The 16,545-nt window shown below is 40.8% G+C and overlaps 1 protein-coding gene across 3 annotated transcripts; it reads right to left on the bottom strand.

Annotated features, from left to right (window-relative positions):
• Window positions 1-823: 823 nt before the first annotated feature.
• On the bottom strand, window positions 824-14,842 carry zmp:0000000991 (mucin-12). 3 transcript variants are annotated; one of them, XM_051411067.1, is made up of 5 exons: window positions 14,577-14,842; window positions 10,128-10,246; window positions 9,804-10,004; window positions 7,687-7,732; window positions 824-6,946 (listed from the first exon to the last, which is right to left on the bottom strand). In XM_051411067.1, the coding sequence occupies exon 5, from the start codon at window positions 6,620-6,622 to the stop codon at window positions 1,664-1,666; it is 4,959 nt and encodes a 1,652-aa protein (XP_051267027.1). In that variant the 5' UTR covers window positions 6,623-6,946; window positions 7,687-7,732; window positions 9,804-10,004; window positions 10,128-10,246; window positions 14,577-14,842; the 3' UTR covers window positions 824-1,663. The 3 variants fall into 3 exon arrangements, with proteins under 3 accessions (XP_051267027.1, XP_051267026.1, XP_051267028.1); XM_051411066.1 differs by having other exon boundaries at window positions 9,818-10,004; XM_051411068.1 differs by lacking the exon at window positions 14,577-14,842 and adding an exon at window positions 11,484-11,687 and having other exon boundaries at window positions 9,818-10,004.
• Between the last annotated feature and the right edge of the window lie 1,703 nt (window positions 14,843-16,545).

Below are 16,545 nucleotides of genomic sequence, written 5' to 3'. Positions count from 1 at the left end.
CTTTCTGTCAGCCTCTCTTATCAGCCACCATTATCAAGCTGAGTCTCAGCTGAATCTCAGATCTGTGCCTTTACTCTTTACTCAGAGATCCCAGGGCTCTGGAAGAGACTTTTAGATGGAAGAAACATTACACGGTTGCAGTTTAAGCAGTGCTGCACTTTTGTTTTGATGACAGAATATAGAAAAACAGATTCAAAATCACCTCCCTGAAAACTATGACACAAGATGTGAAGCAGGCATGCCTTTCCCAGATGATGTCACTGCTAATAATACGAAGCAGATTGTACTGTCTCAGTGTGAATGTATCTCTGGTAAAAATTATACAAAAAAGAGAAAGTAATGGACACAAAGTACACTGCCAGCTAACATACACATACAAAAATGGTTTTATAACTAAACCCACCCAGTCTAATGGATGTTTTATCTAACCATAACCATAACAGTGTGTGTGTGTTGCCACAGCTAAGAACAAAAGGCAACACCCACTTGAATAATGTGAAACTGTTGAAAAGCCACACCTATAGCAGACACTATTTAAAGTAGACTGCATCTAGCAAAGTGCTGTGAATAATATGGTCATGGAAAAGCTCCCTGCAGACTGGAATGTAGCCCCAAGCACTAAATAGTCTATTTGTCATGCCAATAGTCAGCATACCTTTTCACTTATTATGACATGTAAATACTGCGATGGGAAATATAGCAATACAATGACACAATGAGACATAATGCTAGTTAATGTGACATCAAGCAGCAGCAAGAGTGTATGCAACTTTTTAAGCAGAAACACTCATTTAACAGAAGCATAAATACAAAAACATGACTCTTTTTGGAAATAATACATTTATTTATAAAATAGATATATTAAGACTTTAGATTATCACTGTGCAAATAAGCGCAAGCACTGTATAGAGAACTTTGTTATGTTTAATAACAAATGTTCTAACATACAGTATGATTATATTTCATCCCGGAATTCAAAAAACTTTGTCAACAAAACTTTTCAAATGTTTCTAAGCAACACTTCGCCAGCTTAAAAAAATGTGGCAAAGAAAATAAATTTTATCTGCTTTATGCTTACAACATTTACCACAATTCATTTAAATCTTCAAACATAGAAGAAAACAGATGATGAATTATCATATGATAGCACATTACCTCAGCACTTATTATTAAGTAGCAGGATGAAATGCAAACCTAAAGATAAGCCTCAAAATCCTAACCTTACTCAGTAGTTTGATCATTAACCTGACACAGATGCATTTCCTCAATCAGTGCCATGCAACTGTCCGAACTATTAAGGTTAAACAATTGTGAAACAGTGTTTGATATCCCTAGATTGGAGATCTGCAGTCATATACAGTATACTGTACACACATTATTAACTTTAAACCTATGCTGATAATATCATGCTTGCTCATTTAATGTATTTTTGACATGACAGCAACAACCACTTTTGAAAAAAGCACATCATGCAGGCAACTTATGTCTCCTTTGTGACAGAGTAAACAAACAAAAAAAAGAAAGAAAAGAGGCTACTTTACATAATAATTTTTAGCCCATCTTTCTTCTCGTGGATGTTTCTTTCTTCCTTTTTATAGATAATGAAGTCCAGGATCACAGAGACCTGACATCAGGGAGGAGTTCAAGCAATATTGTTCTGCTTTCATAATTCTGTCTCTTTTTCTTCGTCTAAGTAATATTCATCATCTGTTGTTGTGTCAGAGCTGCTGTCTGAAGACTCCTCAAAGGTGCTAAGACTCGACATATAGCCCCTGGAGGGCAAATGCCCTCTGGAGGATTGGCTGTCCCCTTGCTGTGATGCTCCTGGTGAGCTGGGAAAGGTAGGGGAGGAAAGGCTGGGAGGTTTAGACATGCGTCTGGACACTGGTGACAGAGGAGGTGTTGGAGGAGGGGTCGGAGGACCCTCTGTATCCAATGCAAAGTGACAAGTGTTCATGTTAGGGCTCCAATGGCGGGCTGGCTTTGATGTTGTGGTATTGTCAGCTGGAGAAGCAGAAACTCCTGAGCTCCAATTTGCCAAGCGCCTGGTCAGTGATCGAGGAAGAGATCTCGATCTCATTTTACCAGGGTCACTGGGGAAATATGACAATCGACACTCCTTACTAGGCTGGCAATCATATTCTGGGGTGGAATCAGAAGTAACAGACCAGTGATCCAAGCCCTTGCCAGTGCCTCCAGAAGTCAAGGCAGATTCAGAGAGGTCACCCACACTCATGAACCTAGACCCAGTGGAGATGCGACCAGGCCCTGAGGGTCGACTGGACAGTACTGAACTCACAGAAAACGATCTCCCAGGCTCAATGCCATACTTTAGGTCTGCATAGGAGGATGCTAAGCAATCCTTGTCCTGTCCTGGACTTGCACTTGGAGGGCCAGTGGATGCCCGACTTCTTCTAGAACCCCCCAGGCTGATCCCCTCTCCTGGCTCACATGGTGAGGGGGATTCTCTACGACGCTGTAGCTTTGGGCTGTAGAAGACATCATCTGTAACATCAGGTGAGGGAAATGGAGAGAGTGGGGAAAGAGAGGAGAAGGGGGAGAAGGGGCTTCTGGGGCTGGATGCAGACTTCCCGAACTGAGTAGGAAAAGGAGAAGAGGGGTTAGGACTCCTACCAGGACTGGGATCTCTACAAGAAAGAAATTGGTTTGGTGGTTTATAATCTGTCCCATTGTCTTTGTAAAAGTCAAACTGGAGCATCGTTGGGCTGGGGATTGTCAAATGAAGTTGGTTTTTACTTTCAGACGTGAAGTGTTCTGCACAAGCATTTTGCTCGTCTTGGTCAGTTTCAGGAGTTGATTTGTCTGACCAAATGTGAAACTTATTGTCCCCTACTGTGCTCCCAGAAGCAGACGGTGGTATTAGAGTGTATCTGTTTTGTGTCCATCTATTTGTAGCCTCGGTTCCTTTTTCATTCTCTGTCAGTACCATCCCTTTCTCCTGCTCTGGCTTCTCTAGTGTTTTGGTACTCTCAACGTTGATATCACTGACATTGCTGATGTCACTTGATCCACTAAGAGAAGGTGTTTGGGAGGCTCGCTTCCATTTCCATGGAAACAACATATCATCATCAGACCGTCTAGTGCTGAATGTTTGTCTCAGTCTGTTAAGGACCTGGTCCATTTTGTTATTAGTCTTGCTGGCCCTGTCTGACTCTGACCTTGTTAAACTGGAGTTTGGTGTGCTGACACTTTTCTTCAGTGCAAACCGGCTTCTCTTTGGGCTTTGCTCATTGTTGCTCTCCACTGAAAAAAATCTGCTTTTACCCAGTACACTCTCTTTTATTCTTCTGTTAGAGCTTTCATTACCAGGGGGCTGACTCTCTGTTGAGCTGCTACCACTGGAGCTCTGATCTGTATGACTAAATGGTTCACTTGTGGCTCTCTTACTCTGCACCATGTGTGACTGTTGACTTAACTTGGTTTCCACAGAAATGGGAGTATTTGCGGTATGTTGCGAAGGTTTAGTTGTGTTGTTCTTTGGGGCAGGTGCAGCTGTATCGCCTTTAGATTTAATGCTGTACACCAGTGTCTCAGTTACAAGTGTTGAGGAAGAGTTGTGTGCCTTATCACCCTGCAGAGACTGTGAGCTAATATGAACTCTGTTATCAACAAGTAATATCTTGCCATTCTGGAAGTCTTGGCAGTTGTTCTTGCCTTGATTATTGTTGACTTGGTCCATTTCTGAAACCACACACTTTGAATTTTCCCGGGTGACTGTTTTGTTTTGGAAAGGCAAAAACAGAGGCTGTGTTAGGCTGACAGGTGACGGAGGGGGTTTAGATGTTGTTGTTGCAACTGAGTCAGTATGTATGGGATGATGTGAGGTATAATTTGACTGTGAAGGATGTTTGAAGAGGGGTGATCTGGGTGTTACAGTTTTAATTTCTCCCTGTGTTGACCTGGCAGACATGAGAGTGGAGTAAGGTGGGGAGCTATATCGAAGCTTATAACCACTTGAAAAGTCAGGAGGGAGGGAGAGAGGAGCGGTAGAACGGCACTGAACTGTGCCTGACTCCACTGACTGTGTCCTCTCCTGTCTGGGTGTGGTTAGTTCCTGTCTTCCCTGGTCAAAGATCATAGTGTCACAAGGTCTTTGCTTAAATCTTTCTCGCTCTCTGGATGCAAAATCAGCAGAGTCCGATGATAAGGATCGATACTTTCCTCCCTTCGCCACCTGTATGCAGGAAGTCTTAGGGGTAGGGGAGCAAAGATTATTAGATGGACTGCTTGATCTTAGAAAGGAAAAGATAGATGGAGCCTTAACACTTCGCAGGGACCTGGAGGGAGATGGAGAGCTTGTTGGGACTTGAGATGGCTCTGGCTTCTCAACTGTGATGGGCTCAGAACTCTGCAGATCCACTCCTCCTCCATCCTCCCATGTTACTCGTCTCACTCTCTTTCCCTCACGCAGTTTCTTTGTGTTTCTTTCTTGGCTGCTTGTGAAAGTCCTACCTTCCTTAGGACTGGAAGTGTCTGAGTAGCTTGGGGTGGTAATGATAGGTGTTGCAGGAGGGGTTAAGAGAGAGGAAATGGTGATTGTGGGAGAAGACGCAAGGGCAGGAGTGACATGAGGAGCAAGGAGGGATGAGCTGGGGGAAGTTGTGGCTGCAGGATGGCTGCCAGTGGTTAATGAAGAGGTGGAAGAAGCAGTGGATATAGGACTGTAGTTGGTTTTAGAGAAAGCATTGACTGTAGGAATCAGGCTGGACTCAGTTTTAGGGTGGAAAGGTTTTGGAATGGATGCATAGCTTCTTTCAAAGCCAAGGAGTGTTACGTTTGTTGTGTTTGTCAATTTGGGTGATTGGGAAGAAGAGCCAGTGTATGATGAAGCATGAATATTGGTCTGTGAAGCAGTTGAGTGAGAGTGAAAGGAGGAACTACTTTTAGCATTTGGAGTAAGAGGTAGACCAGAGGCAGTTTTAGAGGTAAGAGATTGGCCTTTGAGAGTGTTGGTGGCAGCAAGGGAAAGAGATGGTTTGGTAAACTTTTGAGGGTCCTTGTTGTAAGGAGGTGCGGGGGTGCTGTTGGTTTTGGATGTACAATGATTTTTGTATTTGCTACTCTCAGTGGGTGTATTTGAACTCTTGGGATTTAGCAACGTAGGCGGTAATTCAGTTACATTCGCTCTAAATGAACTATGACTTGCATCATGCTTGGTGATATCTTTAGGATGACTCAGTATTGTTTGCACTGTTGCTTTGCTAATTTTAGAAGTAGACAAAACACCAGGCAAACTATGAGGCTTTAGTGGTTCTCTGTTGTTTAAATTGAAGCCATATTGCTGTTTGATAAGTCTGTCTGATTCATAGTCAGGTGAATCCTCAGTTAGTTTGAGGCTCTGAGCTCCTCCCTGTGTCTTCATAACAAGGTTTGTGTTACCTTTGCAAACTGACTCTGCTTTGTTATTGTTCTCTCTGTTGTTGGGGATTTGACAACTAAATCTTTTGTTGTCAGTCAGACTTGGATAGACCAAGTCACTTTTATCATTACAGGGCGTGTTTGGCTTGTCTATGATGTTCACTGTATCACTGAGCGTTAGAGGGGGACTGCCCTCCTTTGTAACTTGTTTCCACCAGGTAGTGGATGTCAGGGTGGTCCTTCTAGGGAGGGAAGAGCAGTCATATGGGGAATGTCTGGGTAAGGAGACAGAGCTCTCTGAGAATAAATTTTTACATTTGTCTGAACCACTGCACTTTTGTTGGATCTCTGATGGTCCTCTACTCAGAAATGCATGTTTGGAACATGAAAGAGCAGACTGGGTCCTATTTGTTGTTTGAGGTTGTCGGGTAAAGGGTGTGTCTTCTGTGTCTTTGTTTGTGGGTGAAGTGGAATAGAAGCGTGTTTCAAGTATGGTCCTTTCTCTGTGATTGGAAGATAATGGAGAAAGGATGGGCCCAGTTTCGGTTGTCCTATAAGAAATGGATGATGGAGAGAGGAGGGGCTTTGACCTCTCTTGCATATTATTGTTCTGAAAGGTTTGAGAAAGGTTTGTTGAGAATAATTTTCCATCTTGATCACTTGGCGAACTGTTCAGAGGCGAAGGGTTTATCTCAGAGACGGTGGAGGCTGCATTAGAGTTCCTGCCATTGGAATTGAATCTTCTTAAAGACAGAAGTAAACTGCTGGTTGTTGGTTTTGAGCTTAAAGAGGACATTCCTCCTTGATTACCAGTTTGTGGATTCCTCCTTTGTTCATTTGGGTCAAGGGAGAGGGGAGACATGGCAGATGCAGTTGTGGCTAAATGGCTTAAAGCACCTGTATCTGTCTGGCTAATCCTTCCAGAGTTTACATCCAAAGAGACAGTCTGAATCATTCTCCTCTTAGATTCACAGTCCAAGCTTGCCTGACCACTCTTAGTTGACCAGCCCACTGTGTTCCTTCTGGTCCCCAGAAATGGCCTTAACTGGGGTTGTGAGCCGTCTGTCAATGACCTCTCCATTGTCTCCTGAAAATGTTCCTGTGTACGGTTTTCTGCAGTGTTGGTCACGTCTTGTAAATTCCCCTGGGCTTCGGAATTGCCAGTTCCCTCAAATCTTTTCGTCCGTCTTAGTCTACCACTCCAGTGTGGGGCAAGAACTGTTACCACAGTGGAAGACAGCATTGTTCGAGAAGGGTTGGATTGCTCCAAAAGATCAGTTTGTTTCTCGAGTTTTGTATCGTCTTTTATATCTTCATCAAACTCAACTGATCTAGTGCCAGTCTTTGTTTGTGACCCATGTGGAAGTATGCACAAGCCATTACAATCATGTGGTCTAAACTCCCCATTTGAAAAACTGTGAGTTATACTCAAGTCTCTGGTAACCTCCAGTTCATTGCAACCAACTGTGATAACCTCTTCTTTCTTCTTGGCTGGTATCCTTTCAGATAATGGAGAGCAACTGGCTACCTTTTTAGGGGAGTTAGGTGGTGAAGTTTGTCCATTAACCTGTTGAGAGAAGAAGAATTACTGCAAGTGACCAGAAGTTGTGAACGATTTTTGCCAAAGGATCCAGAATATGCATTGAAAATTGACTATTTTTTGTTATTATTAAATTAATTTGGTTATAAATTAATTTGACCGCACAATTACCCACACTATATTTTTGTATTGTAACCACAGATCAGAAATGTCTGGCAGCTCTTTTTCGATGGTAACTTGACCTTATCTTATCATACCAATGCAAATTACTTGCACACTAAAGTAAAATGCTTTCTAACATTTACAGTAAGTATGCAACAAGTGGCCTGCTATCTAATTTGCAAATTGTGTGCTGACAGAAGCGAGAGCTTTGCTAAAGCTGCTGTTCCCATGCTCCCTTGACAAACAGGTTATTTTGAAAGACATGAGAGATTTCCAAGGACACACACACACAAGCATACACACCCTGTCCCTTGTAACTCCCTAAAAATAATAATCAATCTCAGATGTGTTCAAGAGTACACAACGTCACTTATTATGGTGTGATGTTTTCACATAACTACTTTGTGTGGTTTACAAAGAATTTCAGTGACTTTGATCTTGTTGAGAATTAGGTACTGTATGTATTGGGAGTATTTGGGGATTTATTTAATTATTAAAATTTAATTATTAGTTGTTTTTAGATCTTATTCTACTTTGTAATGATACCAGATTGAGCCCCTTAAAACGTTATGATATTAATGATTAAGATTGAGTCTACTTCTTACCTGACAGATGCTGTTCTCAGTCTCAGCCCTCTGTGCTTCAGTTAAACTGGTAGAACAGGAAAGAAGGCATAAAACCATTAGGCATACTACTGGTAGTTAGGATTAGACCTGTCACTTAACTATAGAATGGGCATAATGTACAATAACTACAACATGTTGGAGTTATTCTACATATGAACTATGAGAGCTATACTGACTGAGGTTAAACCAATATGATACATACATTTTCTGACATACTGAGCAGCTGTTAGAGTTCCTTAACAAAATACATCAATAAAAGACACACATCTCTGATATGATAAATATGTTTGCTGTGTAGATTTTTTGATTACATATTTGTTTCACAGTAAAGGGTTGCAGAAATATATTTATTTATGTTTATATTTATTACTAACACTGCAGGATGTGTTTTGCACATCAAAAAAGAAGACAGTAAGGAATAAATATGACGTGAGTTTTGTTTTTTCTCATCATGTTAAGTTGTGCTGTTTACAGTAAATATACATTCAGTGATATGTATGACACTTTACTTGTTTGAAACTCACACAGTAATGAAGTATGACAATGTTTGAGATTGAGTAAGAGGATTGGCTTTATTGACATTAAGACAAACCAGCTAAGAACCTTACATATTTAATCGCTTTATTTCTGTGATAATAAACAAAAAAGCTAATAAAATATCTTACCAATAAAACTTGAACAATTTTCATTTCTAGTTTAAAAGAATATGGACACACAGACACAGTCTTCCCATAATCTATTGTAATGTTTTTGTGTCAAACATTTGAAGGATCAGATGTCTAACACTGGCCACAGTAATGCTGATTAACAGGATGGTAAGCATTCCTCTCCTCTGTCCCTCTCTTTTCTTCTCTCTTTACTGAACAGTTTTCCCAGTGTCACATGGGCAAGTCACACCTCATAAACAATTATGACACGCTCAAACAAGATCACATTCAAGATCTCTATATAAGGTCATGTTCGATGACATGAAAAAACTGCAGGTAGTCAAAGGGCTGTGTTCTCTCTTGAACCAATAAAGCCAGTTCGATCAATGACCTCTATTGAAAAGACTAATGTAATCTCTGGCAGACATTGCATCACACATAGGCATGCAAATACACCCAAAGAAAATGTGCAGCACAACCCCCCCCCCCCACACACACACATAAATATAAAAAGCAATTATTATGTTGCACGAAAACAAAGTCTGATTTAAAATGACCTGTAACTGTCTTGTATCGCTGACTTGAGGAAGTACTGTCATGCAAAAAAATTAGCCCACATGTAGATGATTTGTGATAAGGTATGTAGGGACAGGTAAAGTCAGTCCTGGTAAGAGCTTCTCATCTTTCTATACTGGATACCAGAGCATGTAGTGCGAAGTTAAAATATAAAAAAAAGTGCATACTGCTAACTTTTGGACAGACAACAACACATGCGTGTAATCATGTCATGTCCAACACATAATTAAATGCACTTCTTGTTTATACAAGGAGCTGAACCTTCCAGATAGTGTGTCACAGGCCAAAGTATGCAGACAGGGTTCAGTGGTTCAGTTACTGTTTGACTAAATGTTGGAGATGACTTGTGATTTCAGGAACTCTGCAAGTATCATATCAGTGTGATATTGACACACATCGTCATGGGCCAGGTGCTCCATCTTCTTAAGATGGTTACAAGAATACTTGACAGTCTGCATGAATGTGCTACCACACAAATGGGCAGCACATGCATGATGCTATTGAGCCTGTATGGCTCAAGGTCCCTGCTTTAAGCACTTCTCGAAAGCCATGTCTGAGTGACTACAAGCTGTTCTGGGGACTTCACCAGGTGGAAACACTGATCTGTGAATCTCATTTTCAAGTCAGATCAATTTCAATTCTGCATACATGCACTGTATGTAGTTACATACACAGAACAGATTTGTGCTCACGAGAATGTCACACAGACAGATGGACACGATGACATAATTTCCTGCATGCCAAAACAGAACACAGTGTACACAGAGTAGCCTGTTACTTTTTAAACTATGGTTCAGGAAGCAAAATATTTTGTGTCTATGATCAAGGTCAGTACTGGAGTTAATTAATACCTGTCTCAGAGTAAAGTTATACCTTTCCTTGTTTACCTGTGTAGACACGGGTCTAAATTCCTCTTGAGTCTTAGATCTGGGTTGTCAAGGCCTGGATTGCTGGAGAGTCTGAGAGAGATGCAGGAGGTGAATCTGGGTCTAACGGGCCTCTGGGTCTGGACCTTTGAATCACCACGATGAGCAGCCTCTTCCTTTCTTCGTGTGTCCGCTCTTAATATTAGTGCTGTAATAGATTCAGAATAGAAGATTATGTTCCGGTCACTGCTGTAAATTTGAATAATTTAGGATGAACAGATTATTGAGGAGTACAGATATAATGTGTCTGATGTGTGTGCGTGCATGTCACCTTTGTGTCTTTCTTCCTGTCTGATGGCTGATGGGTGAGACTGCTGTCGTGCTCGGGTTTCATCACCATGATCACTCCCCTGCTTGAACGTTTTACCGAATGTTTCATCCTGCTGTTCACTACAAAACAAAGACACCAAACAAATAATTTAAGACTTTTTTTCCTGTAAAAGATTTGCAGCTTCTATACCACCGGCCGCCGCTCAGTGAAGTGAAGAGGCAGGGGCAGTAAGGGCCTTCCTGAACGATGGGTAGGATCAAGCTGGATTTATGGTCAACACAAGGTATAAATGGGAGTCCCACCGTAGATACCCGCAGCCTGTGTTTTGATTTATAGCTCAGTGTCAGATTTCACCTGTTGATAGCACCAACAGCCACCTTAGCCCAGACATGTGGATACATTTTTGAGGAGGTCAACGTATGGCGTACAGTTTCAGAGGCTCCATAGCTACACTGTAACCCCGTAATGCACAAACACAAGTCAAGCTTAATTTTAAAGGCGCAAAGAAACACAAAAGGCCCAATCTAGAGCCAGTGTTTAGTTTGTTCTGGGCTACTGTAGAAACATGGAGGACTCAATAGAAGAGCTCCTTCTGTGGATTAAAATGGCTCATTCTACGAAAACACAACGATTCTTATTTTCCTGTCACTATACACTAATAAAAACACACCTATGGTGATTATATTCCATTTTGCCAATAGATCCTCATAAACACCAGCCTTTCTTGCCCAGAATCAAATTGGTGGCCTTCCAGTCCCACATAGAGCAGCAAATATTGTTTCTATTATTGATTATTACTAATATTTTTTCAGAAAATAGTGAAAAATACCTATTCTATAGTAGAGCCGAAGGCAACGTCTTGTGTGCAACTGTCCAAGCTCAGAGACATTGAGTTTACTTGTCGACTGACCAATAGATTCATCAATTGACCTTCTTCTTCTTCTTCTATGCTGAATTACATAGAACACTCTCTTTCTCTTGTAATCCAATTTGCAAGCAGAAGATTTGAATTTTAAAAGGTTCAGCGAAAGAAAATCAAACAGCCACGCTTCCTTCAGCTTATCAGTTTGACAGTGCTGGACTGATAAGCAGTAGTTATATAACAATTCCACTCTGCTCACTCCACACTTTCTCTTACAACCAGAGCACAGAGCTAACACACCCACTCACACGGTCACTAAAACATGCATATGCACATTTACTGCTGCAGCCCAACGCTGAACCCACGCTAGTGTGCCAGCTGCCGAACACAATGATGACACCACAACACAGATGAGGCAGTTATCTAAATATCTAAATATGAATGTACGTGTCACTGCAACCTTTGTTCGCTAAAAACATAACAAATGAAATTACAGCAATTATTTGTCACCGGACATTCCAGGATCCCTTTTTCTCCTTTTAATCCAGTTCAGCAGTTTATAAGTGGATAGAAATTGCTACTTAAGATCCAGAATCGTTAACCGGCAGTGCTTCGCGTGATCATAAAGTAAGGCCTTTAGATCTTTCTTTCTCAACCTTTCTTAATAACATGGGCCATCTCTACCTCTCCCTATCCACCTTGCCTTCAGGGGTGACTCATTGGACTCATTAGAGCTTAATCTCTATTGGGCTATTATAAAAGCCTGACATGACATGACATGAGAGCGAAACAGAGAGAAATATGAGGAGGGAGGGAAGCAGGCATATCTTCATGTTCTTCAACAGTTACTTCAGTGCCAAAGCCAACACGCCTTCCATGTGGATGGTACTGAGAGTTTTTAATCCTACCTCTCCCTGAGGGAACAGAAGAAATCATAGCACATCACAACAACATTAATGCTTGTAAAGCTGTAAGCAACCATGTCTGGATAGTTTAACCAGTAAGTGATAGGCCTGTGATGGTGGAACATGAGGGGCTGTTGTTGTGACAGCATTCCCACAAAGTGGAACCACATAGTTTACGCTTGGGCCTACATCATTGGAAGACATTTACAGAAGTTCTGAAACAGTTATTTGATTAATCAAGTAGTCCAGAGGCTCAGAACATTTTTTTGTGTGACAGAAAATGAGAAAGCAGGTGAGAAAGGCAACTTTGAGGAGCAGAAAACAGTGAATGTTCAGCCTTTTTTCTGGACAAATAACATCCAACCAGCAGTCACAACCCAAAGGCATTCAGTTTAGTATCATATATGACAAAAAAAACTTGAAATCCTCACATTTGAAAACCTGAAACCAGCAAAGGTTTTGTTTCTGCTTTAAAAATTACAATTATACAATAATCTGAATTTTGGATGATTATTTTTCTGTTGATTGACTAATCAGTTAATTAAGTAATTCAGCCCTAACAACATTTCACTGCAGCGATAACACTGGTTATTGTGACAATTAATTTACTAAAGATCAGCACCACACCAATTTGTAATTCTATTTGAGTGCAGATTTTCCTATTAAAACATAAATATTTGTATCTTATTTTTTTAAACATATTTTTAGGGTTACATTTAAGGACTATTGTTGATTTATCATTAATCTGATAATTCTCCATTAATCAATTTGTTGTTTGGTCTATAAAAATGCCAGAAAATACTGAAATGACTGTATTTTTACAGTAATAATACTTATTACATTAGAGAAACTGGAACCAGTGAAGTCCAAGTATCTCCAGTTGGGAATCACAGAATTAGTTTTTCAGCATAAAATGAATGTACATCAATGATGATAATTAATCTAACCCTATCCCTAATTGGTCAAAGGTTTAAGTCGAGCTCAAAATGCCAAACAATCTCCACTTCAGCTATTTAAATGTGAGGATTTTCTGTTTTTCTTTGCTTTATTTACAATGGCACTTCGGGCTCTGGGCCATTACAGCATTTTGTAGAAATAACAACTACTTGAAAAAAGTAATCTCATTTGATTTCATTGATAAAGGAAATAAGTGTTGAGTGCAGCCTAATGACTAGGGTGAAAGGACACTATTACTTAATATGGATTAAATGTAATGTTTTATCAGGTTTAAATTATTATCCCATCTTGAGAGTAAAATCCATCAAATTAATCCCAGGCATTAGTGACCTCTAATCCTGTGTTAACAAAACGTGCACTGCCTGCAACCTGGAGTCATCGCTGCCGTCATGTAACATGCCTGTTATCTGGGCTGTGTGAACAGTCTGTTTTGATGGTTTGCAAGCTGATGACTAATTGTTATCTTTGACAGACTCTTTGGGCAGCTCCATTATGTGCAGTGTGTCTCATACAAGTATGTTGGTGTATTCTTCACTCGAGGTCAGCTTCGCTGTGGGTGTGTGCCCGCTCTCTCTGCCAGCTAACACTTACATAACCACAAGGATCCAGCCTGAACCAAAGTGTGGGTGTGTACTCAGCACTGACAAATACTGCAAATGATTTACACCCTAAACGTCTTTTCAAGACTCATCCAAAGAGATCTTAATGACTTTGCAGTTGACTGCGTGATTGGCAAAAGAAGATGGATAGGACAGAGTGAGACTTGTTCTGTTTGCTGCCACACCTTCGCCGTCTGTCAGACTTCCAGGAGAGCTGTTTATCTTTGACCCTATAGACTGGTATACAATAGATGGGGTTAGAGGGTATTAGCAGGAGGATGTGCAGAGGTAGAACTCCGGACATGCACAGACAGCAGCATTGTGTATACACGGTAGCAGCTTTGTTAAACTGCAGGCCTGGATGAGCATGTATGAGCTCGCCTGCTAAGCCACTGAAGCTGAACTGCTCTAAAATACATCAACCTAATGGTGCTGGTTTACAGGGTTAGTCAGAACAAATACATAGCTCACACAAAGACAGCCTCTGATAGGTTAGGTATTAAAGTGGACACATTATAAATGCACACATGATAGGCTACATAACAGCACTCAGTCTCAGTATCTGCTGATATTTCCTACATTCAACTAGAGCCCTGGTACGTCACGTTTTATGAGTTGGAAGATGAGCATATCACACCAAACCTTAGTCAAAAATCTGACAACTTGAGTAAGGCACGACTAAGGGCAACAGACGTTTAACACGAATACACACTTCAGTAAATATTCGACTTTCTTTCCAAGTTATTCCCGCCTCCTCCTGCTGTCAAACACACGATGGTGGGGCAGTGTCGAGCAGTGAACCAAGTGTAAAAATGTTGTATTACTGTGACAGCTTAAAGCCGAATTTACTAAAACCAGGTCATGCATCGTGAAAGGTTTCTTATCTGTATATGTTTCCAGATACGCGGTGCAACGTTAAACATACAGATTTCTACACGTAGTTCGGCGAGGGTTTCTCTCCCGTCAAGAGCAGCAGCTCGCACCACGCACAAAAGCTCTCCAGGACGGAGACAGAGATATAAAAAAAAGTACGTAGCAACATTAAAGATGTCGATATGAAGCACAACGTATACAGAATAATAACAAACTCGCGGTTAAAATGCCCGTTAAAGCCATTTGAACCTACCGTACAGTCGTAGTCCGTGTTTCTCGTGCTGTCCTGTGCAGAGGCGGACTTCTCTCTCCTCCTACAACTCTGAGCTCCAACTCTCCTGCGTCACTTGTTGACATCCTATTCTAACCGGTTGGGTTAGCCCTCACAATTCAGACTCACTCATTCAGACAATGCATCATAAAAATGTAGTGTGGTATTCACAGCAAGTGACCTGTGAACGGGCCAAGTACGAATGTCACTGTGGAGGTGAAAGTTCAACCTGTAGACAGGTGAGTGGCGCGACAAGTGCCACAGTGCAATGGCTGTCCGCGTTCCTTTCCAGAAAGGTACCCCCCCTCCCCCCTCCTCGGGCATTTCCTTCTCAGGACACTTTATCTGCATATGCTTAGGGCGAACTCACACAGGCTTATATTCCCAATCAGAAATGTGCATGTTTTTGCAGATTTCAATACAAACTACTAAACAGATTTTTTTTAAAACAACTGATTCCAACAATTCCTCGTTCCACAAACCCATAATCAGCAGTGCACAGTATTTGTTTTATGGATTTGCATCCATTGTGTGGGCATGTGGGAGTATGTTTATTTGTACTTGTGAGGAGAGGCTTGCACAGATTTATGCTGCCAGTATACTCTGTGTTCCTCTCTGTCAGCACATGACAATAGTTTTCTCTTTCATTTACAAAACAGGACAAACATGTCAGAGTTTTTTTTTTTTTTGTCCATCAGACATCCACACCCTCCACCACCTGCCAGACACTCTTCACAGCTTTGGCTCAGTTTCTGCAGAAGGAACAGTGTCCTCTTCCTGTTCTTTCATTTCTGCTGGCATGAGTAAGAAGAAAAATGTTCTACTTCAGCTCCTCCAATGCAGGAAACCTTGTTATTGCTAAACTCAGTGAAAATAAAACATAATCATATAGGTTTTGTTCTAGCAATAAAACAGAGAGCACGCTATCTATCTATCTATCTATAGGCCTTAATACAGTCCCTATAAGAAGGTTGAACGTTTTGGTGACAAATAACATCAGCTGCAGAGACTTTTCCATACAGTCAAAACTTTGTCTTAAAACAATACTCATGCTCATACTGTATGTACATCGAAACATTCCTCCTGTTCATTTTTGCTTCAGATAAACTTGGAATAAACTGAAATACCGTATATTATTTACATTTTTTACAGAATAAGGACTGTGGATTTTGTTCCCCTTCACTTCAACTGGAAGAGGTTAATGGCCAGTATGATCCGAAGCTCTCTTAATGTCCGACTTGAAAAATAGAACCTATCAAATGAATTGAGTCATCGGTAATGTGAACAATCAAGTTACAATTATCCTATTAGGCTATTCCAAAAACCCCTTACAAATACTGACATTATAGCTAATAAGAGTCTAATTGTTACAAGAATAAAAGACATTGGAGGGACAAATTCTTATCATCAGGTGGACAAAAAGAGGCCTACAAATTCAAACAGATCCAAGACGTTTTATTAAATGATGTGAGCTGATTAAATGATGTAACCTGTGCTGAATCCAGGCTGTTTCCTGATCGAGGTGCAATATAAGAGGAAACCAGCAGAGGTCAGTGTTGCTTTACAGAAGAAACGTTTGGCTGACTCTAACAACTGTTCAGTAATGCAGCCTGACAGATTCATTCCATCTAGATGTTTATAATTCAGTTACAATCATAAATATTACAAAGGGTCTGTTTTTCTATTACAATACAATTTAATGAATGATAAAATGGTAATAGGAAAGATTTGATATGGGAGCACTTGGTTGACTTTAGCTGTGTATGCATGTGTTCAGATGTGTCTGTCTTATTAAGAAAATACTAAGAAAAAGGAGGAGAGAAAATTGGAACCATTTTATTTGCACTGTTGCTCGATTCCTATTGGCTCCTGTGCTTATATCTCATAGAGTATCTCACGTTTATATATGTCCAATTCATGCAGAGAGTGTAATGCATTCAGTCCGCGCAGT

Source organism: Dicentrarchus labrax, unplaced genomic scaffold (genome assembly GCF_905237075.1).
Source record: "Dicentrarchus labrax unplaced genomic scaffold, dlabrax2021, whole genome shotgun sequence".
Lineage (NCBI taxonomy): Eukaryota > Metazoa > Chordata > Actinopteri > Moronidae > Dicentrarchus > Dicentrarchus labrax.
Note: the sequence above shows the minus strand (reverse complement) of the source record. Positions and strands in the feature narration are given on the sequence as shown.

Bases quoted from the DNA above. Each gene is read 5' to 3' on its own strand.
- zmp:0000000991 (XM_051411066.1), bottom strand. From the start codon at position 14,680: ATGTCAACAAGTGACGCAGGAGAGTTGGAGCTCAGAGTTGTAGGAGGA. The intron at 10,247-14,576 runs GTAGGTTCAAAT...TTTGTTTTGTAG, and splicing joins ACACGGACTACGACTGTACG to TGAACAGCAGGATGAAACAT. The intron at 10,005-10,127 runs GTGACATGCACG...AATCTATTACAG, and splicing joins ACAGGAAGAAAGACACAAAG to CACTAATATTAAGAGCGGAC.